Source organism: Hylaeus anthracinus, unplaced genomic scaffold, assembly GCF_026225885.1.
Source record: "Hylaeus anthracinus isolate JK02 unplaced genomic scaffold, UHH_iyHylAnth1.0_haploid 0, whole genome shotgun sequence".
NCBI classification, from domain to species: domain Eukaryota; kingdom Metazoa; phylum Arthropoda; class Insecta; order Hymenoptera; family Colletidae; genus Hylaeus; species Hylaeus anthracinus.
In genome coordinates this window covers 17,565,337-17,581,136 of record NW_026533254.1, presented here as the reverse complement: position 1 = coordinate 17,581,136, position 15,800 = coordinate 17,565,337, and the positions used below count along the sequence as shown (strand labels likewise).

Sequence of the window (15,800 nt, the reverse complement as noted above, 5' to 3'; positions counted from 1 at the left end):
CAATGTTCTGTTGCAAATAATAGAGCGTAGCGCAATATAATACTAGAAAATACAGTATGCTACTTTCACTATAGGTGCTTTCGAAATGAACGGACAGATAGTATCGTAACGATTTTACGTTTATTCGATTTACGATTAATTACGATTTATTACATCTTGTGACATGTAGATCGTTTGCGTCGCGACAACGATTCGTCGTCGTCACGAACGTAAACGCGTAGTTGACAGAGCCGAAGGATCAAGCTTCCGCCTGACCTTCAACGATCCATGGTCGTTCTAGCGTGGCCTTTAGATAACCTTTAGCGCTCCCAAGCCGTTCAAGGCCAAACCATTAAGTCCTATAGGCGCTAAGCCAGTGGTGATTCCAGTTCCAGCTGCGAGGGCAGTGGTCAGTCCAGGGGCGAGAAGCGTGGGCCCAAGAGCGGCGGTCACTGGAGCTGAAACATTACAGAGTTGTCGTAAATATCCGTGGAGCATCGGGAATATTGCGAATGAATGAGATCTAAAGAAGGACTAAATAATAGAATCGTTAGTCTGCGTAGTTATCACATTGTTAAACAACGGCCGCTATATTCGACTAACCTATACTATGATTGCTATTCATACGACTACGCGTAGTTGTTGATTGTAGTTGTGAATGTTGTTGTTGTGTTGCCGTAGAGAACAGATTGGTGAAGTAGAATGACAGAAGGAAAGACGAGAGAAGCGTGTCGGCAAGCGATTGCCAAGCGTCTAATGTTTTCGACACCCTCAATTGAAGTTGAAGTTATCGTCTAACGTCGACGAGAGGTGGTGCCACTATACAGCAGCAATGTAGCAAATCAGTACTTGATGATAAAATAGGGTGAAGAACGGAGGTTAAAGTGTAGTCGATGAAACAAATATAGCAATCTTCTCGAATAAGTTTCGACTGCAGTAGCCTATAGATTTTACGAGATAGCTATATTTGTTCCGACGACTTGTACGTGGGCGGCACCTCGCGATCAGGTACCTGCAAGAGCAGTATTTGCGACCACAGACGCGGGCACAGCGGTCGCTGTCACGATTCCAGGATTGTTAACGCGCACGTCCGCGTCCCTGGCGCTACTGAATGGCGTAACTATGCTCTTGGAGTAGGCTGAAATGGCACCTAAGTTACCGATACCCCGAATAAGGTTGGAGCTGGACGCTGATAGAGTCGGTAGCGTGAGCGCAGCCGCGGATAGAGGAAGGCCTGCTGCCGCCGACTGCACCGCTACCGCCGCGGGCGCAGTTGCGAGCAAACCTCCGCTGATCACGCCAGCCTGTGCCACCGCCAGCAAACAACCACAGATGACCATGAACTGAAAAACAAATTTCAAAATTAATCAACACCCAATTGTTTATCATTTTCTAAAAATTACAGCAAAAAGTTGTTTGAGTAAAGTCTAGAAATTGAACGCTGTCATCTCACGAGATATAACTCCTAAAGAGTCTTATTTGACGACCCTCATTCGATTACAGTATAGTAATAGTGATTTTTTGGGGCAAGTTTCACACGATACTGTTACTTACCCTGAACATGATGAGAAGTTGGAGTAGATCCTTCCTTTACCGTTAAGAAGCAAAGTGCAGAAACGAATTGAATGCATATTGGAAATCCGTCTGACTATTTATACGTGAGCTCTAGCAACCCTACCTGGACAAGTTGAAATATTTTTTACCCGAAAACTACTCGGTATCGAGTGTCCGTCGACCAAAGGCAGGCATATTGTATAAACGGTTCATGGCGAGCCGACGTTGCGTCACGTATACGTAACTGGAGCGTACACGATACCCCTAAACTCGAGAGGATTGTCACGCATTGCGATCATTTTCGACGGTCTTAGACAGAATGTATTTTTTAACAAAACTGCAATAGTTATACATATGATGCCTTCGATTTATTAAACAAAAAGTGTCCAATTTTTTATTTGATCCAATAAACATTTTTCCAATCAAAATCATCATCCGACAATTCCAAATATTATTAGAAATGTTTAACTATTGTTTCATGGCACTACAAGCCCTCTACCTCGTTCGAATTTCCTTTGCTTTGTAAGCTTGTAAGCTTTTAAATGTATATATGCATACCGGTAATTAGAAGACAAAGTACAGGGAGACAGTTCGTGCAGTTGCTCAACGCGAGTATATCTCGAATTGCGGTCAATATGTGTCGTTATTGAGCCCGGCTATAGAATTACGGTTTAGCCATCGTACAGAATTACACGATGAATATGCTCTAACCAGGATCGCGAATCGTTTTATCGCAGATAGTGTCAAACCATCGCCAGGACCATTGCCATCTAACCGCTTGGACAAGGCACTGCGGTGTGTTGTACTATCGATTCGTGAATTTCGAATTAATGTTTGTTTACTCGCTGATTATCGCACGAGTGAACTTTGATTGTAGTTCTCTTTACTAATTATTCAAATTTTCACTAATTCGGAATAGAAATTCTATTGGAGCAGGCCTTTTCTTTGAAAAACGACCGACCGATCTTCTTTACCTACGTAAAGTTAGAAATAAGTATTGTAGAATGCTTATAGTAATTGTCATTTGTTTAATCTAAAAGACTGTTTAAAGAAATCAATGAAAGTGTGAGATCCTTGTATTTGAAGCTAGGTAGAGGAGGCTACATCGACTAACGACTCGATACATTTTTATTTTTATCATCAGTAACGTTCCTGTAAAAAAACTATGTTCTATTTTGTCTCTGTACACAGTGCCACGCGTCCGAAATGGTTATTTAAAAATTGTCTAAACTTCTTAACTTCGTCGTTTCGATTTTCGTGGAAAATAGCTATCTGACCATCGGAACGAAAAATCGGGATCTAGATCGGAAGAGAAGACCGAGAGGAAGGAGAGCGGACGTAAATGAGAAGTGAACGGGAACATGATCGGCCGGTCGGTTGCAATTACGCAATTGACATTGGCAAAGTGTAACAGTACGGGCACGGCCAAGAACTTTGTGATTTCATAAGTAAGCCGGAGGCGAAGGAAAGCATTACACTTTGGTAAGCTGGTACACCGCGTCTTTTTCGTTTCCTAATCCAAGCCTTTGGGCGTCGAACGTTGCGTTGTCCTCCCACTTCCTTCGCGCTGCAAGGTGTCGCGTATATAAATTCGCTGACGCGAAAAAATAAACGACCTGGCCAGTTGCGAAATAAAATTCGCTGGCTGTTCAACACGACCAATATATAGTAAAAGGAGCGAAATTGATGCGACGATATAGCGTTTAAATCTTGAAATGACATAGACTAAACGTAGGAGAATTATTTTAAAAAGTAAGCTGACTGTGACTTTTAAGAAAGCACTATATAGGAATTTTACTATCTGAAAGAGGTAGAAAAGATAACTCTTAGTACAGAGAAAACTCTTTTGGCTTGAAAGGCTCTCCCGATTTATTAACTCCTTAAAAAATTTCATACAATACTGTATGCTCATAATTACGTGATGTCAGCAATACTGGCAACCCCTCGCGTATCGTATCAACTTGCAGACTTAACTTTACACGAATCGAATTACTCTTTTATCGTAATGCAGCCTGATATGAGATTCCACGTCCCACCTGTAGTACTGACTCGCATCGAAAAATCACTGGATAATAAGTTATCTTGTATTTTCGTAATCCCTGTTATGTTTTCCAGGGTTGAAAAAACCAACACACGAGCAACCGTCAACGCAAAAATGTCAACTAACACAAGTATATAGTACACGAGTGTGCAATACCTCTTATTTTTGGTTACTCCGCCGCCGTAGTTGCCTTCTGAACGTTTACGCTAGCACTGCTAAAACATACGTATCTCACGCGGAATTTAGGATCTTTCGCATTTCAATGTAAGCCTCTCGTTGAACAAAATTTGAGACGCGTTACGAGACGCGTTTGGTCATTTTTTAACTGTTTTACGCATTCTATTACCCACTCATACCATGTAAACGTAACGAACAACACGTACATTTATTATATAGAATATTCTTCTCTCGCATTCATAAAATTAAATAAAATCAAATACTTAGTTAAGAGCGGTAACCAATGTCCTCTAAAAAAATAAAATAAAAAAAAAACAGACTTCTGTCACAAATTTGAAAGGCGTTCACGAAGGCAATCGTCCTTACTAATCTATAGTACAATGATTACGAACGTCGAAAGCGTCTAAATTGGCTCTCACATGAGAGATTTCCCTAAGTAACAACTATGTATGCACGACGATAAACAATATGCTGCTACTAAAATATCTACAATAGCTGGGAATTAAACCGAAATGTGTGGCTCGAGAGACACAGTTGCAATACTCACACATTCACATACCAAAGACAGACAATGCTTTACCAGATAAATAATTTTGAGTACAGAAGATAAACAATTTGTCATCCAATATTTGTTCGATCAAAATTACGATAAGAATTGTATCATTAAATTTTACAAAAAAAAAAATAACTCAATCAAATAAATACTATGAACATATCATCATACAGAGTTTCTATTCGTAATCTATCGTTTCATTAAAATTCTACCCGTCTCCGGCACAAATCCGTCGGGTACAGAATAATACAGAAAGCTTCGTTTTTCGTTGTATAACGTTTATCTCGCGAAGACACGATGGTTTGCCTCGCGAACGAACTTTCGAGCTTTTTCTCTAGAAAGGAAGAAACGCTTAACGATTAGAACATAAAGAAGAATACGCTTCACATGGACGTTGGCGACCAGAAATTCATTTCTCTTAACTCCGATGGTTTTGCTTGGAATACATTCGAGTAGATCGCCGATTTTTCATTAGACCTTTCTTCGGTTCCCACGTAAGTAAGATTCTGCGAGGATATAGATTTCTTTCGACTCAGCGACCTGGGTGGCGGAGCTAGCGCGTCCAAGCCAGTCTCGTCTTCTTCGTCGATTTTTGCAGGTACGATTTCTCTGGACTGTCCCAGTATACTCGCCAAGATCCAGCCGCCTTGATATTTTTCTCGATCGGGAAGAAAAGGGCCCGTGAAGTAGCGATTCGATCGTCGACGAGCTTTAGGCGAACTGTCTGGACTCACGCTAGGTGAAGCTATCGGAGTGGCTGGCAAAGATTTGCTGCCTTTCCTCGGTGGAACCTCGGCCGTTTCGGCCGTGAACGTCTTCTGGAATTTGTTGGACATCATCTGATTGGCTACGTGAACGATCGATTTTCCGCAAAGTGCTGGCCCACTGTGAAATCCATCGTCCACCCCTTGAGACTTTGCTTTTGCGACTACGATTTTCGAATTTTGCTTAAATTCTGAAATCAGAAATGAAATACTTAACTATCACGATTATATAATTAGACGTAGATTAATGAAATTTATAAGAGTTTTAATATCGAATAGAATTGTCCTCATTTAATTTAGGTAAAATGTTCTTCATAGGCACCTTTGCTCGCTGTTGTAGTAGGTATAAACGGTTGACACGGCAAAGGGTGCTTGCTGAAGTCGATTTCCTGATTCTTCTTCACGTCTGATGCTAATTGTTGCTCTGGTTTCACATTGCTCGTTGACGACGAGATGCTCTGCTCGCCGAAAACCTGGTCAATCGGTCGATACTCTTGCACTCCCGATAGGCGACTCTGAGTCTTCGGATATCGTATGTAGAAAAAACTGTCGTCATGAGACGGCGGGCTGAACGTACTCTCATCGAAATCGAATCTATGCAAAACAAAAAGCAATCACGTTAAGAACATGACACATCAATCTTCAAACTTTCAGATTTGATCTCGAGAATGTATCTTTAAACAAATAAATGTTTTACGCGTGTACAACAGAAACTTTCATCGTGTTTTAACTCGAACATACGGACCGAGAAGGAGTACAGTAAAGGGATGGACAGTTTTCCTGAGTTATCCGTACCTTACCCTTCACAAAGCGCGTGTCTGTGTTCCAGATCTAGGTACCAAACGAGTGCCAACGATGTTATTCGAGCAACGTAATTCGACGTGTTACACGTTCGATTATTAGCGAATCACCCACGAAATTTGCAATAAACTCGATTTGCTCTTGCACGCGCGTGATAGCGTACGTCATGCGCCCGAGCGAACGCAGAAAAAAAAAACGTTACTCGATCCGAGTTTTCCACATCGGTATATATATATATATGTATACATAATACTGTAAAGGCGAGTAAAGAAAGAGCGAAAACGAAGACTGTGCGACACAGCAGAACCACGAGGGCGAATTCGTGAACGATCATGAGTCCAAGATCTAAGAATAGCGGCCGCAATGCTCGTGCAACGAGCTGTCCAATCGTGTTGGCCAAATTCCGCCTGCAAATATTCTCACCCGCTCGAGAATACATCGAAGAAAAATGAAACAACTCGATCTCGCAATAGAGTGTTTCGAAGACAATAATATATTGTTTCGATCGACAAACTAATTGTTTTACGGGCTCGAGGCACCTTCGAATGTAATTATGTAAATTCGTTCCAGTAGATTGCAGATATTTATGCAAATACATGGAAACAAGCAGGAAGTAAAACGTACGGATACGTCATAGTAATCTTTATATTTGGTGTGATTATATCGTTATCGCCGTAGGCAATAGCTGTCGCTATCGCGCATAAACACATTTGTGTATCTACTTATTGATAGAGATATTATATTTATATACATATACATCGATTATGAGTTACAACATCGATACGTAGCGTCATCATAAAATGGCGTTTGCACGACATCTAACGGTAATAGTCGTAACATCGATATTATGATTTCAGCGTTATTTGGTCGGTTACTTTGTATTTATTGATGCTATACAAGCGCTAGTTTTACGAAGATTATCGATGATTTATAAAGATTCAGAAGAATACGTACCTATTGTCAATTTTTCCCTTCATCCATTGTGGCAGAGATATTCCACTACCTAGCGATCTATCTTGCCTAGTAGAACCCATTTTGTGATTCGTCAGTTTTCTTTCCGCGATATAGGCTCGAAAAAGGGAACAGCTTATTTATTGATTGCTTCCGTTAGATTGTATTCCGATGCATGAATTTTGAATACTGTTGAAAAATTATCCGTAAAAGAGGTGTCTGCCAAAAACTTCTTGTAGAACGAATCCTTTTCTAAGAGATCAACCTGCCTGTTGTTCTACCGACCTACGCATAAACGAAATGGTCCATGCGTGTATTATGTCTGCATTTTATCTTCGATCGTTTTTTTAATGTAAAAACAAAGGGACAATAAATTTGCGATCTTTTGTGAAATGTCAATGAACTTATTTTTTGAGACATTCAACCCTTTTTTCGTACATATCTATATCAATGTTATTAGTACTGATATCTTAACACTAATAATTCATTTGAGTGATTGACAAGCTCATAAATTAAAAAAAAAATCTATGACAATTTTCGTAATATTGATATTATTGCATTCGGATTCTAGTTTCAATTTTAAACGAATAATGAATCAAAAGTTTTTTTTAATCCGCATTCAACATTTATTATCTAGTCGGGAATTTCCGTCCAGTTCTACTTTACGGAAACCTAGTCGACGTTCATCTCTCCCTCCTCCCAGTGTCCTCTTCAACTAGAACCGAGTTTTCTATTTATGCGATCGACTCATGGCAAATCACATTTATTAAGCCAATATACGTTTGCACGGGTCGATATATCAGGGTATAGACGCGTTTATATGCTTATATGTATATGCGGGTATTCTACGCGTAAAATGACAATTGTCCACAATTGTCGATGCGCTTTACGTCGACTCGGATAGTGCACGGAAGTTTTAAATAGGGATCACTGAAACGCGCTACAAATATTTAATCATATGATAGACACACAAAACGAACAAGAAAATAGAAAAATACCGCTCGATTTAATCGTCGCGAGATATAAATGAGACGTAGCGTAGTATTTGGGACGAGTAACGGATTAAATAGGAGGAACCCTACCAAGATACTCGTAGTGTTCCATATCGCGACGACTGTCTTTCAACATCAAGTATAAACAAAATATTTACCTCGATGAAACGACGCGTACACTGGTCGACTGTGTACTTACTCGATTTTTACGGCATGGTGAATATTTCCGTAAGATTAATAGCCCCATAATTACGATATTTTTACAAGACCTTGGAAACGGTAATTCCGCGATTCCGAAACGATACAATCGTCCACTATTCACGAGTGACACAAGCTCGGAACATAATTACAATTACGTTGTTGCCGTGTCAAGGAAGAGAACGATTCGTCAACTAAAATTCCCTATTCCTGAAAGATTTCAAAGTAGATAACTAGACAAATCTAGGGTAAACATGAAACAACTATATCAAGACTGATATGAGATCGACCAATGAAAATGAGTCAATCACTGTATGTGTACATATAAATAATAACGAACAAATTATAATTTTATTTAGCTATACAATCTTAATAATAATAAAAATATATTAAAATAAGTAATGGAGATCGTCGTATCGACGTAGAGGACTATTGGAATTTTATCACGCTCTGTTTACATCCAACTTCACCATCCAATGGAATGATTCGATGTGAAAGTTTGTCTTTCCGGCGCTAGTATGTCAGCCTAAATGCTCTTCCGGTTGTAACTGCGGTACCGACAGTCAACGGTGAGTTTGTTGAAATCCGAATCGGTTGGAATCGAGCTTAAATAAGCAATTTCCATTGCGTATTTTGTATTAGAATTATCTTACTCATCCTCTGATATCCTAATGAATATATCTTTTTCGTGTTAAAATATGAATAATAATAATATTTTTTAGTGACAATGAGTTAACCTGTTTTGTGTTTGTGTGTGAAAGAGCCACGTGAGGTGGCTGTCGTGTATCAAAAAAGTGTCTTGCTATTGTTGACTCTAAATTATATTAATGTGTACATTTGTTGATATAGGTAACCAGCAACGATGAAATTTAACCGTCTTGTCACCTCCTCGCGGAGAAAAAACCGAAAAAGGCACTTCACGGCGCCCTCACATATTCGTAGGAGGCTTATGTCAGCTCCTCTTTCTAAAGAACTTCGTTTGAAATACAATGTTCGTTCGATGCCTATTCGCAAGGAGGACGAAGTCCAGGTAATTAATTTACTTTCGCAAACAATCGTGAAAGATAGTGTTCGTAGAATCGTTCTTTAAATTGGTTTTCTTTTTGAAGGTTGTTCGTGGTCACTACAAGGGTCAACAAGTAGGCAAAGTTGTCCAAGTATACAGAAAGAAATTCGTCATTTACATTGAAAGAATACAACGTGAGAAGGCTAACAGTGCTAATGTGTATGTTGGTATTGATCCATCCAAGGTAAGAAGCACTTTCTTCCTTATTCTATAAATCTAATTGATCAACCCTTTACGACTCAAACATGACGTTAATTTTACGTTAATTTTACGTTAATTTTAATGATGATCTAAACCATTCACGTAGATAGAGACACACGGTTAGATAATGCCAGAAATCCTCAGGGTTTTCCTGTAGATTAATGAATTTGTCTAACTTAGTCTCTTTGATGCAGAGAAATTGGCACTGATATTACTACTCTGTTATTTATTGTTACAATGTGTTCCAACTGTCTTCTAATAGTATTTATTTTTTATAGACTGTTATTGTAAAGTTGAAGATGGACAAAGATCGCAAGAAGATTATTGACAGAAGAAGTAAAGGCAGACTTGCAGCATTGGGCAAGGACAAAGGAAAATACACAGAAGATACGACAGCAGCCATGGAAACTTCGTAAATTTAGACTATTTCATTTATGTATTTCAATAAAAATAACATTGAAATCCGTGTTTGATCTTTGATAGTTTAACACAACGTGCTAGATCCTTAAAGCTGAAGTTAAACAAAATTTCATATCGAAAATTTTGCATTCAGATAATCGAAGTAACATATAGCGATAGAAACAAAGATAAGTATAAAAATTAAAGTCTATTGTTTTGAAACAGCAAGTATTCGTAAAATGTACACGAACAAATTAACTACATCAAGGTAAATATTGATAGTGGCCAATATATACTCTTCTGGAGAGAGAGTATGCATTATCAAGCGGGTATCAAAAACGATAAACATAGACATTATTATTGCTCCAGCAATTCCCAATGTCAATTCCAACATTGTACTTTGGAGGAATATTTGCATTATACCACCCAACAATAAGATCCAAAGGCCAATGAACAACCTATAAGTAGAACATCAGATTTTCAAAATCGTGATAAATATTAAAATAATAAGAAAAGAGGAGTAGAAATATACCCAGAAGTTGAGAATGATAGCTCTTTCTTGCTCTGAAATGTGTAGACTGTCAATCCTGCTGTAACTGTTAATGTTATGAATAGTGCTTGCACAACTGTGGTAACATCATACATTGACACCAGTATTCCAATGGTATAGGCTTTTGACAATGTCTGTATTAAAATCATAAATTATTTATAGTTTTATATCAATAAAAGAATTCTTAAAAGACAGCACTAAACTTACAAATAAAGTCAACAGTAACAAGTTGACTGGGTGATCTCTTCTTTTTACAAACAAAACGATCAGAGTTCCCATAGTCATGACAAATGACAAAATTAATGTCCAAGGGCTAAAATAATTGAGAAATAAATGTTTTTATTGGAACATACTGTGTTAAAGGCAAACATCATTGAGAAGTACTTACTTTTCTTGTATAAAAGTTTTAAGTGTTTGAAATGACATAAGTATTGTAGCTATCATTACAGTCATTAAAAGTTGAATACTCAACAAGCCATATACCTTCCGGAGAAAACCTATAAGATGTATTGTTGGAATATAAATTAAAGAACAAATTGTTTGCAGTAAGAATAAGATGATTTTTAAATTAATTATGATCATTCTAAAGCTAAATTTAATTCAACTAATGAAAGTAATTAATTACCTAATCGTATGTTGATATTGGCATTGTGAACGCTGTTATTGAAAGCGAAGTCATTTTCAATTCCATCCATATCCTGCTCCTTTCCCCCACTCTCTACATCTTCTTCTATTAATTTCACTGTTGCACTAGTCATTTTGTGTATATTCGTAATTGGCATTAAACCACTTTTAAAATAGTATTTAAATCTTTAATAGACACTCGGGAATGAAATATCGAATTTATCAAACTGAAGTAGTAACCATGGTCAAAATCGATTACAATTTATATATACTGACACACTGTCGTAGTGGTTGCGAGGAAATGTAATTACAATTGACAATCGCATCAATTCTATATAAATGTTATCTTTTCGTCAGTTACTTTCAATCGTTATCTCGTAACAAGCACTCTCACGAAGTATTTTTTGAAAATTGTATTCCTTGAGAGTTGCATAAAATAAAGGTGTAATTATATGAAAAACCAATATGATTAACACTTATCGACGATCTACAGCATCAAAAACACATTTATCTTGCTGCAGCAGCGAAATTTAACTTGACACAGCTGTTACTTGGTTACTTTATTTTCGTTTGATTTCGGCACTAATCGGTAACAACCGTCGCCAGTCGACTGCACGTGACGATTAGACATTTTCGAATCTTACTTGAAAGAGATTAAAAACTTTCAAGGCTGTAAAAGTACAAATTGCTTCGAATATTATTTGCAATCAAAATTAACGAAAATAATTATTTAGATATAAAAAGTGGGTGAAGTTAGAAGTGTAACTTTTTGGACACAATGGTGAAATATTGGTGCACCCACTTTTTATATCGAAAAATCTTATTACATGTTCGCAGCCATTAGCTCGCTATTACTCGCGCCGAAAGATCGTTCGACATAAAAAGTGGTTTCATATTCTCTTGCCTACTTCTTTCTGCGTGGAAATTTAACGCAAACGTTACATTAATCTGACGTCGTGTAAGTTACACTTAAAAAAAAAAAAACTTGTATTTGTGCGACTAATGTAAAATTTTAAACAAATGTCATAGGAAGGTTTTTATTATTTATGTTCGTATCTTAAACATCACGTATAAATTGAATAGGTTTGCATTATTTGAAAATGTTTAGGTGGATGGGGTCATTCGTATAAACATACTTGAAAAGTAAATGGCACATCTGTCCCTCAATTTAAGTCTTGTTGCTTCACATGTATATTTTTATTCAATCATTTTCAATCGCTTTCTTTTTAACGAAAGGTTATGCTTGCTCTTATGATGTTTCTTTATAGAAACTGTATTAGTTTCACTTGCGCTGATGTCTTCGATATAGTTTACTACGTCGTTTGTACATTGATTTGATTTCAAGACTGGCTCTTCAAATATCTTTTGGCGTGCCACGATTCTCGTCACTGGTTTGATATTAACTAAGAAAAAAGAATTAAGTAAATTTTATGTGCCAAAAAGAATGTTAATTTAAAATGAACTCATTAATTTTTGAAGTATATACCTGTTTTATAGGGCTTTCGAGATTTACCAGTACTAAAGACACAGGATAAGTGATCTACATCTTTCAATGTGATTTTGTACTTGTGGTTTCCAAGCTTTAATTTTTTTTCTGTTAAGACTATTTTCTTTCCTATCAATTGTGTGTCAACCACCTGTATGTAATGCAATACTATGCTGTGATTCCAGTAACTTTGTAAGAAAATGTATATCATATGCAACTTACCATAGATGGAATGTCTAAGAGAAAGATATCATCTTCATGTATATCTTTAAATACAAAAGAAGGTACGCCTATTTCATTGACTAAGTTTTCCTCTTTTATGAATTCCTCTATCTGTGAAAAAGAAGAAACATCAGAAAAGACTGGAAGCTATAAAATAGCATGGCTGAAATTAAAAAAAATTTTTATTTTTTACATTGCATGGTCTACTGCGCATTGCTGAACATTCAACCACAGTTTTCTCAATTTCTAAATTTCGATCGTTTTCGTCATTATCCAAAAACGATTTGTCTTTGATTTTCGAACATTGTTCAGAACTGCTGCTTTTATTATCTGGACAACTTGTAATCCTCTTTGAAGACTTTTCTGAAGTATTCTGACTATGATTGAATGTTGTATGCAAATCTTTTTTAGGAGAACTCGTATGTGTATGCTTGAAAAAATTGTCATCAGTATCTGAAAGTTTTAAGGATAGATCAGATTCTTTGTTATTAAACGAGTTTTTCCTTTTTACACAATTTTCATGTGTTTTAATTCGCGATGCATACGTTTCCTTTCTATGTTTTTTATCTTTATAATTATTGCTCTCCTTTGGTTTCTTATATTGTGTCAATTTTGTGCTATTGAAATCTACATTTTCGTTTTCATTGCTTGATGAACTTGAGGATGCTTCAGATCGTTTCAGTAACTTGTCTCTCATATTTTCTGTGTTACTGTAAGTATCATCATCCTCACTAGACTCGCTATCGATAGTCAAATTTAATCTCCTCAATTGCTGCAAACGTCGTTCGGTAACGGGAGACATACTATCATCGATGTTTTCACCTGCTTCCACAGATTTCAACATTCCCTCGTCGCTATCATATATCATGTTTAATTCTGTGTCTGTACAATCATTTGGTAATGATTCATTGCATGAAATGATTCTGTACCTCTTCTTAATGATCTCTGAATGAGTAACTTTAGGTTGCAGTCTCTGTCTTTGTAGTGTGTCCTGATTCTCTTTGCTATTTTTTACATTTTTAGGTGTAGATAATGTTGTGTCTTGAATATCAATTTCATCTGATGTATTATGATCACTGGGTATCTCTATATCTGATGTATCCTGACCATTTGATATTGTTTCATCTAATGTATTCTGACTATTAGATATCATTTCATTTGATGTATCATGACTATCAAGTTCCATTTTCTTTGGTGTATCGCGACTATCTGATATTATTTCATTCAATGCATCATGTGTACTGGATACTATTTTATCGGATGTATCATGACTATCGATTATAGTTTCATTTGAATCATTATGATCATCAATCACCATTTTCTCTGATAAATCATGATTATCTGATGTATGATCAATCTGTTTATCATCACAGATTGTCAAGCTTGTTTCTACCTCAGAGTTACTTTGAACATCCACAATAGAAGAGGTAATTTGCATACTTTGGCAAGTTTCTTGTGTATCTTTTTTTATTTCCATACACATTTTGTTTTCTGGAAATTCTTCTTCTGTATCTTCTTCTATGCCTGAATCTTTTGGTTGATTTGTGCTGCCAACATGCAAAGATTGAATTTGATAACTTTTGCCATTTTTGTTTTCTTGATTTATTGAAAGTTGATCAGGACAATCAGAATGATTCTGATCTGAGTGTATTTCTGCATTTGTCAAAGGTTTGTTATTCTCTTGAACTACATTGTCATTGATCTCTAGAGGTATCAAATTTTCTTTTATATTTTTTCCTGCTGCACAACCTTCTTCTGATTGAAATCCTGTATTGATATCATTTGTTATAGAATTTGTTTCTCCCACAGACTTAATGTTTCTTCTTCTTTTTCTTGGAGTAGTAGTACTGCATTCTACCTTATTGGAATCTGTTGTCTTAATATGTAAGTCTATACTTTTCTCTGAGTCATGTTTTTTTTTATTCCTCAATACTTTACTCTTTTGGATTGGAGTATCTTTCTTGATACAAGTTGCAGAGGATTCATTATTATTAGATTCATTTAAATTGTCATGCTCATCTCTTTGTCTACTGACTCTTTGAGAATAAACTGAACTATTAGGTGAACATGTATCACTATATGTTTTGTCAGAAGGAGAAATGCTTGTATTCTTTTTCCTAACAACTTTATGCCAACCTAATTTCACAAGTCTGGAAGATTTCTTATTCTTTGGCTTTTTGGTATTTTCATTTCCATTTACCATGTTAGAAACAACATTATTTTCTTCAACACCCATTTCTGCTGCATTGGAGTAGTCCACATTTCCTATAGACCTCCTTGTCATATAGTCTTTAAAAGATAAATCGGATTGATACAAAATACTGTAGTCATCCTCTGTGAAACTAATATTGTCATCTGTGTCGCTATCTTCTGATAAATCTCTTAGTACAGAAGTCCTCATTTTAATATATGTACTGTAGGTTTTCAATTTCTGAGCATGTTTTATTGCTGTATTCATTGCCTTGGTCCTTCGTTGTACCTTTCTACATGGTATTAATTTATGTATTAAAGACTGACCTATCATTCTGCTTGCGACATTATTCGGTACACGTTGCCATATAATTTCATCGGACTTCATCGTCAATGTTTTTCGTCTTTTAACAATTTGAATTTGAATGGATAACCTAACTTATTTTACACTCACAGTACAATTATGAAGTATGTCATTTATAATATTTCGTAGAAATAAACTATTACAAGAATTATAAACACTGATCTTAAACGTGGTTTACAAATTTTAATAGGTTAAGAAATGGAAAAATTTGCACATGTTTCAGACACTTGCGTGTTTCTATATGTAATAACACAATCTATTGTCTGAACAACCTAAAGGGAAGGAATGGAACAACATAAGAGAATGGATTCAAAATGTCGGAATCTCATTGGTTCGCGTTGATGAGGGTTTTCTTATAATTAGATTCTATTGGACGAGGAGGTAGTCGAACGTAAACGCATTTGTCATGTGACCAAGTTTCCATTGGTCCGCCATGTTGATACGACGTCTAGTCAGGAATGTATCATGAAGTTGATTCACGGTGGACCAAAATATTTTTAATTTCATTATTTTTTTGTTTATATCTTTACATATTTTATTATTGTCATTTTTATTACAGAACTCTAACTATTATACACAGTAGCTTATACAATTTCAATTGAATCTGTATTTACTTAAAAGACAACAGTTCGGAGTTTTGGTCTTATCATAAGTCACGTGGTTTTGTTTACAGCTTTATCTTGCGTTG

At 36.4% G+C, this 15,800-nt stretch overlaps 5 protein-coding genes and 1 long non-coding RNA gene across 10 annotated transcripts; 2 read left to right on the top strand and 4 right to left on the bottom strand.

Annotated features, from left to right (window-relative positions):
• Positions 1 to 101: 101 nt before the first annotated feature.
• Positions 102 to 1,870, bottom strand: LOC128887080 (cuticle protein 67-like). 3 transcript variants are annotated; one of them, XM_054142565.1, is made up of 4 exons: positions 1,658 to 1,870; positions 1,534 to 1,567; positions 992 to 1,322; positions 102 to 437 (listed from the first exon to the last, which is right to left on the bottom strand). In XM_054142565.1, exons 2-4 carry the CDS (start codon positions 1,540 to 1,542, stop codon positions 289 to 291), a joined length of 489 nt encoding a protein of 162 aa, XP_053998540.1. In that variant the 5' UTR covers positions 1,543 to 1,567; positions 1,658 to 1,870; the 3' UTR covers positions 102 to 288. The 3 variants fall into 3 exon arrangements, with proteins under 3 accessions (XP_053998540.1, XP_053998531.1, XP_053998547.1); XM_054142556.1 differs by having other exon boundaries at positions 1,534 to 1,681; XM_054142572.1 differs by having other exon boundaries at positions 1,145 to 1,322; positions 1,534 to 1,674.
• Positions 1,871 to 2,268: 398 nt separating this feature from the next.
• Positions 2,269 to 3,531, top strand: LOC128887116 (uncharacterized). Its single transcript, XR_008459970.1, has 2 exons — positions 2,269 to 2,328; positions 2,725 to 3,531. It is a non-coding gene; the product is annotated as an uncharacterized LOC128887116 (long non-coding RNA).
• LOC128887055 (uncharacterized) lies at positions 3,378 to 8,286 on the bottom strand. Of its 2 annotated transcripts, none has more exons than XM_054142500.1 (4): positions 7,971 to 8,286; positions 6,824 to 7,105; positions 5,391 to 5,662; positions 3,378 to 5,259 (listed from the first exon to the last, which is right to left on the bottom strand). In XM_054142500.1, exons 2-4 carry the CDS (start codon positions 6,901 to 6,903, stop codon positions 4,688 to 4,690), a joined length of 924 nt encoding a protein of 307 aa, XP_053998475.1. In that variant the 5' UTR covers positions 6,904 to 7,105; positions 7,971 to 8,286; the 3' UTR covers positions 3,378 to 4,687. The 2 variants fall into 2 exon arrangements, with proteins under 2 accessions (XP_053998475.1, XP_053998469.1); XM_054142494.1 differs by having other exon boundaries at positions 8,012 to 8,286.
• Positions 8,287 to 8,438: 152 nt separating this feature from the next.
• LOC128887108 (60S ribosomal protein L26) lies at positions 8,439 to 9,743 on the top strand. Its single transcript, XM_054142607.1, has 4 exons — positions 8,439 to 8,579; positions 8,860 to 9,040; positions 9,120 to 9,260; positions 9,556 to 9,743. The coding sequence occupies exons 2-4, from the start codon at positions 8,873 to 8,875 to the stop codon at positions 9,691 to 9,693; spliced, it is 447 nt and encodes a 148-aa protein (XP_053998582.1). The 5' UTR covers positions 8,439 to 8,579; positions 8,860 to 8,872; the 3' UTR covers positions 9,694 to 9,743.
• On the bottom strand, positions 9,691 to 11,410 carry LOC128887064 (protein lifeguard 4-like). Its single transcript, XM_054142514.1, has 5 exons — positions 10,852 to 11,410; positions 10,615 to 10,723; positions 10,434 to 10,539; positions 10,209 to 10,360; positions 9,691 to 10,134 (listed from the first exon to the last, which is right to left on the bottom strand). The coding sequence occupies exons 1-5, from the start codon at positions 11,006 to 11,008 to the stop codon at positions 9,885 to 9,887; spliced, it is 774 nt and encodes a 257-aa protein (XP_053998489.1). The 5' UTR covers positions 11,009 to 11,410; the 3' UTR covers positions 9,691 to 9,884.
• Positions 11,381 to 15,350, bottom strand: LOC128886889 (dentin sialophosphoprotein-like). Of its 2 annotated transcripts, XR_008459931.1 has the most exons (5): positions 12,752 to 15,350; positions 12,559 to 12,669; positions 12,337 to 12,487; positions 11,987 to 12,253; positions 11,381 to 11,520 (listed from the first exon to the last, which is right to left on the bottom strand). XR_008459931.1 is itself a non-coding variant. In XM_054142131.1 (4 exons), exons 1-4 carry the CDS (start codon positions 15,134 to 15,136, stop codon positions 12,048 to 12,050), a joined length of 2,853 nt encoding a protein of 950 aa, XP_053998106.1. In that variant the 5' UTR covers positions 15,137 to 15,350; the 3' UTR covers positions 11,872 to 12,047. The 2 variants fall into 2 exon arrangements, 1 of the variants encoding a protein (XP_053998106.1); XM_054142131.1 differs by lacking the exon at positions 11,381 to 11,520 and having other exon boundaries at positions 11,872 to 12,253.
• Positions 15,351 to 15,800: the final 450 nt, after the last annotated feature.

Bases quoted from the DNA above. Each gene is read 5' to 3' on its own strand.
- LOC128887080 (XM_054142565.1), bottom strand. The intron at 438-991 runs GTACCTGATCGC...GTAATGTTTCAG, and splicing joins CGCAAATACTGCTCTTGCAG to CTCCAGTGACCGCCGCTCTT.
- LOC128887108 (XM_054142607.1), top strand. From the start codon at position 8,873: ATGAAATTTAACCGTCTTGTCACCTCCTCGCGGAGAAAAAACCGAAAA. The intron at 9,041-9,119 runs GTAATTAATTTA...TTCTTTTTGAAG, and splicing joins GCAAGGAGGACGAAGTCCAG to GTTGTTCGTGGTCACTACAA. The intron at 9,261-9,555 runs GTAAGAAGCACT...TATTTTTTATAG, and splicing joins TTGGTATTGATCCATCCAAG to ACTGTTATTGTAAAGTTGAA.
- LOC128887055 (XM_054142500.1), bottom strand. From the start codon at position 6,903: ATGGGTTCTACTAGGCAAGATAGATCGCTAGGTAGTGGAATATCTCTG. The intron at 5,663-6,823 runs GTACGTATTCTT...TGTTTTGCATAG, and splicing joins AAGGGAAAAATTGACAATAG to ATTCGATTTCGATGAGAGTA. The intron at 5,260-5,390 runs GTGCCTATGAAG...TTCTGATTTCAG, and splicing joins TACTACAACAGCGAGCAAAG to AATTTAAGCAAAATTCGAAA.
- LOC128886889 (XM_054142131.1), bottom strand. From the start codon at position 15,136: ATGAAGTCCGATGAAATTATATGGCAACGTGTACCGAATAATGTCGCA. The intron at 12,488-12,558 runs GTAAGTTGCATA...CATTACATACAG, and splicing joins TCTTAGACATTCCATCTATG to GTGGTTGACACACAATTGAT. The intron at 12,254-12,336 runs GTATATACTTCA...CTTTTTTCTTAG, and splicing joins TCGAAAGCCCTATAAAACAG to TTAATATCAAACCAGTGACG.
- LOC128887064 (XM_054142514.1), bottom strand. From the start codon at position 11,008: ATGCCAATTACGAATATACACAAAATGACTAGTGCAACAGTGAAATTA. The intron at 10,361-10,433 runs GTAAGTTTAGTG...ATTTTAATACAG, and splicing joins TGTTACTGTTGACTTTATTT to ACATTGTCAAAAGCCTATAC. The intron at 10,135-10,208 runs GTATATTTCTAC...TTCTACTTATAG, and splicing joins CTATCATTCTCAACTTCTGG to GTTGTTCATTGGCCTTTGGA.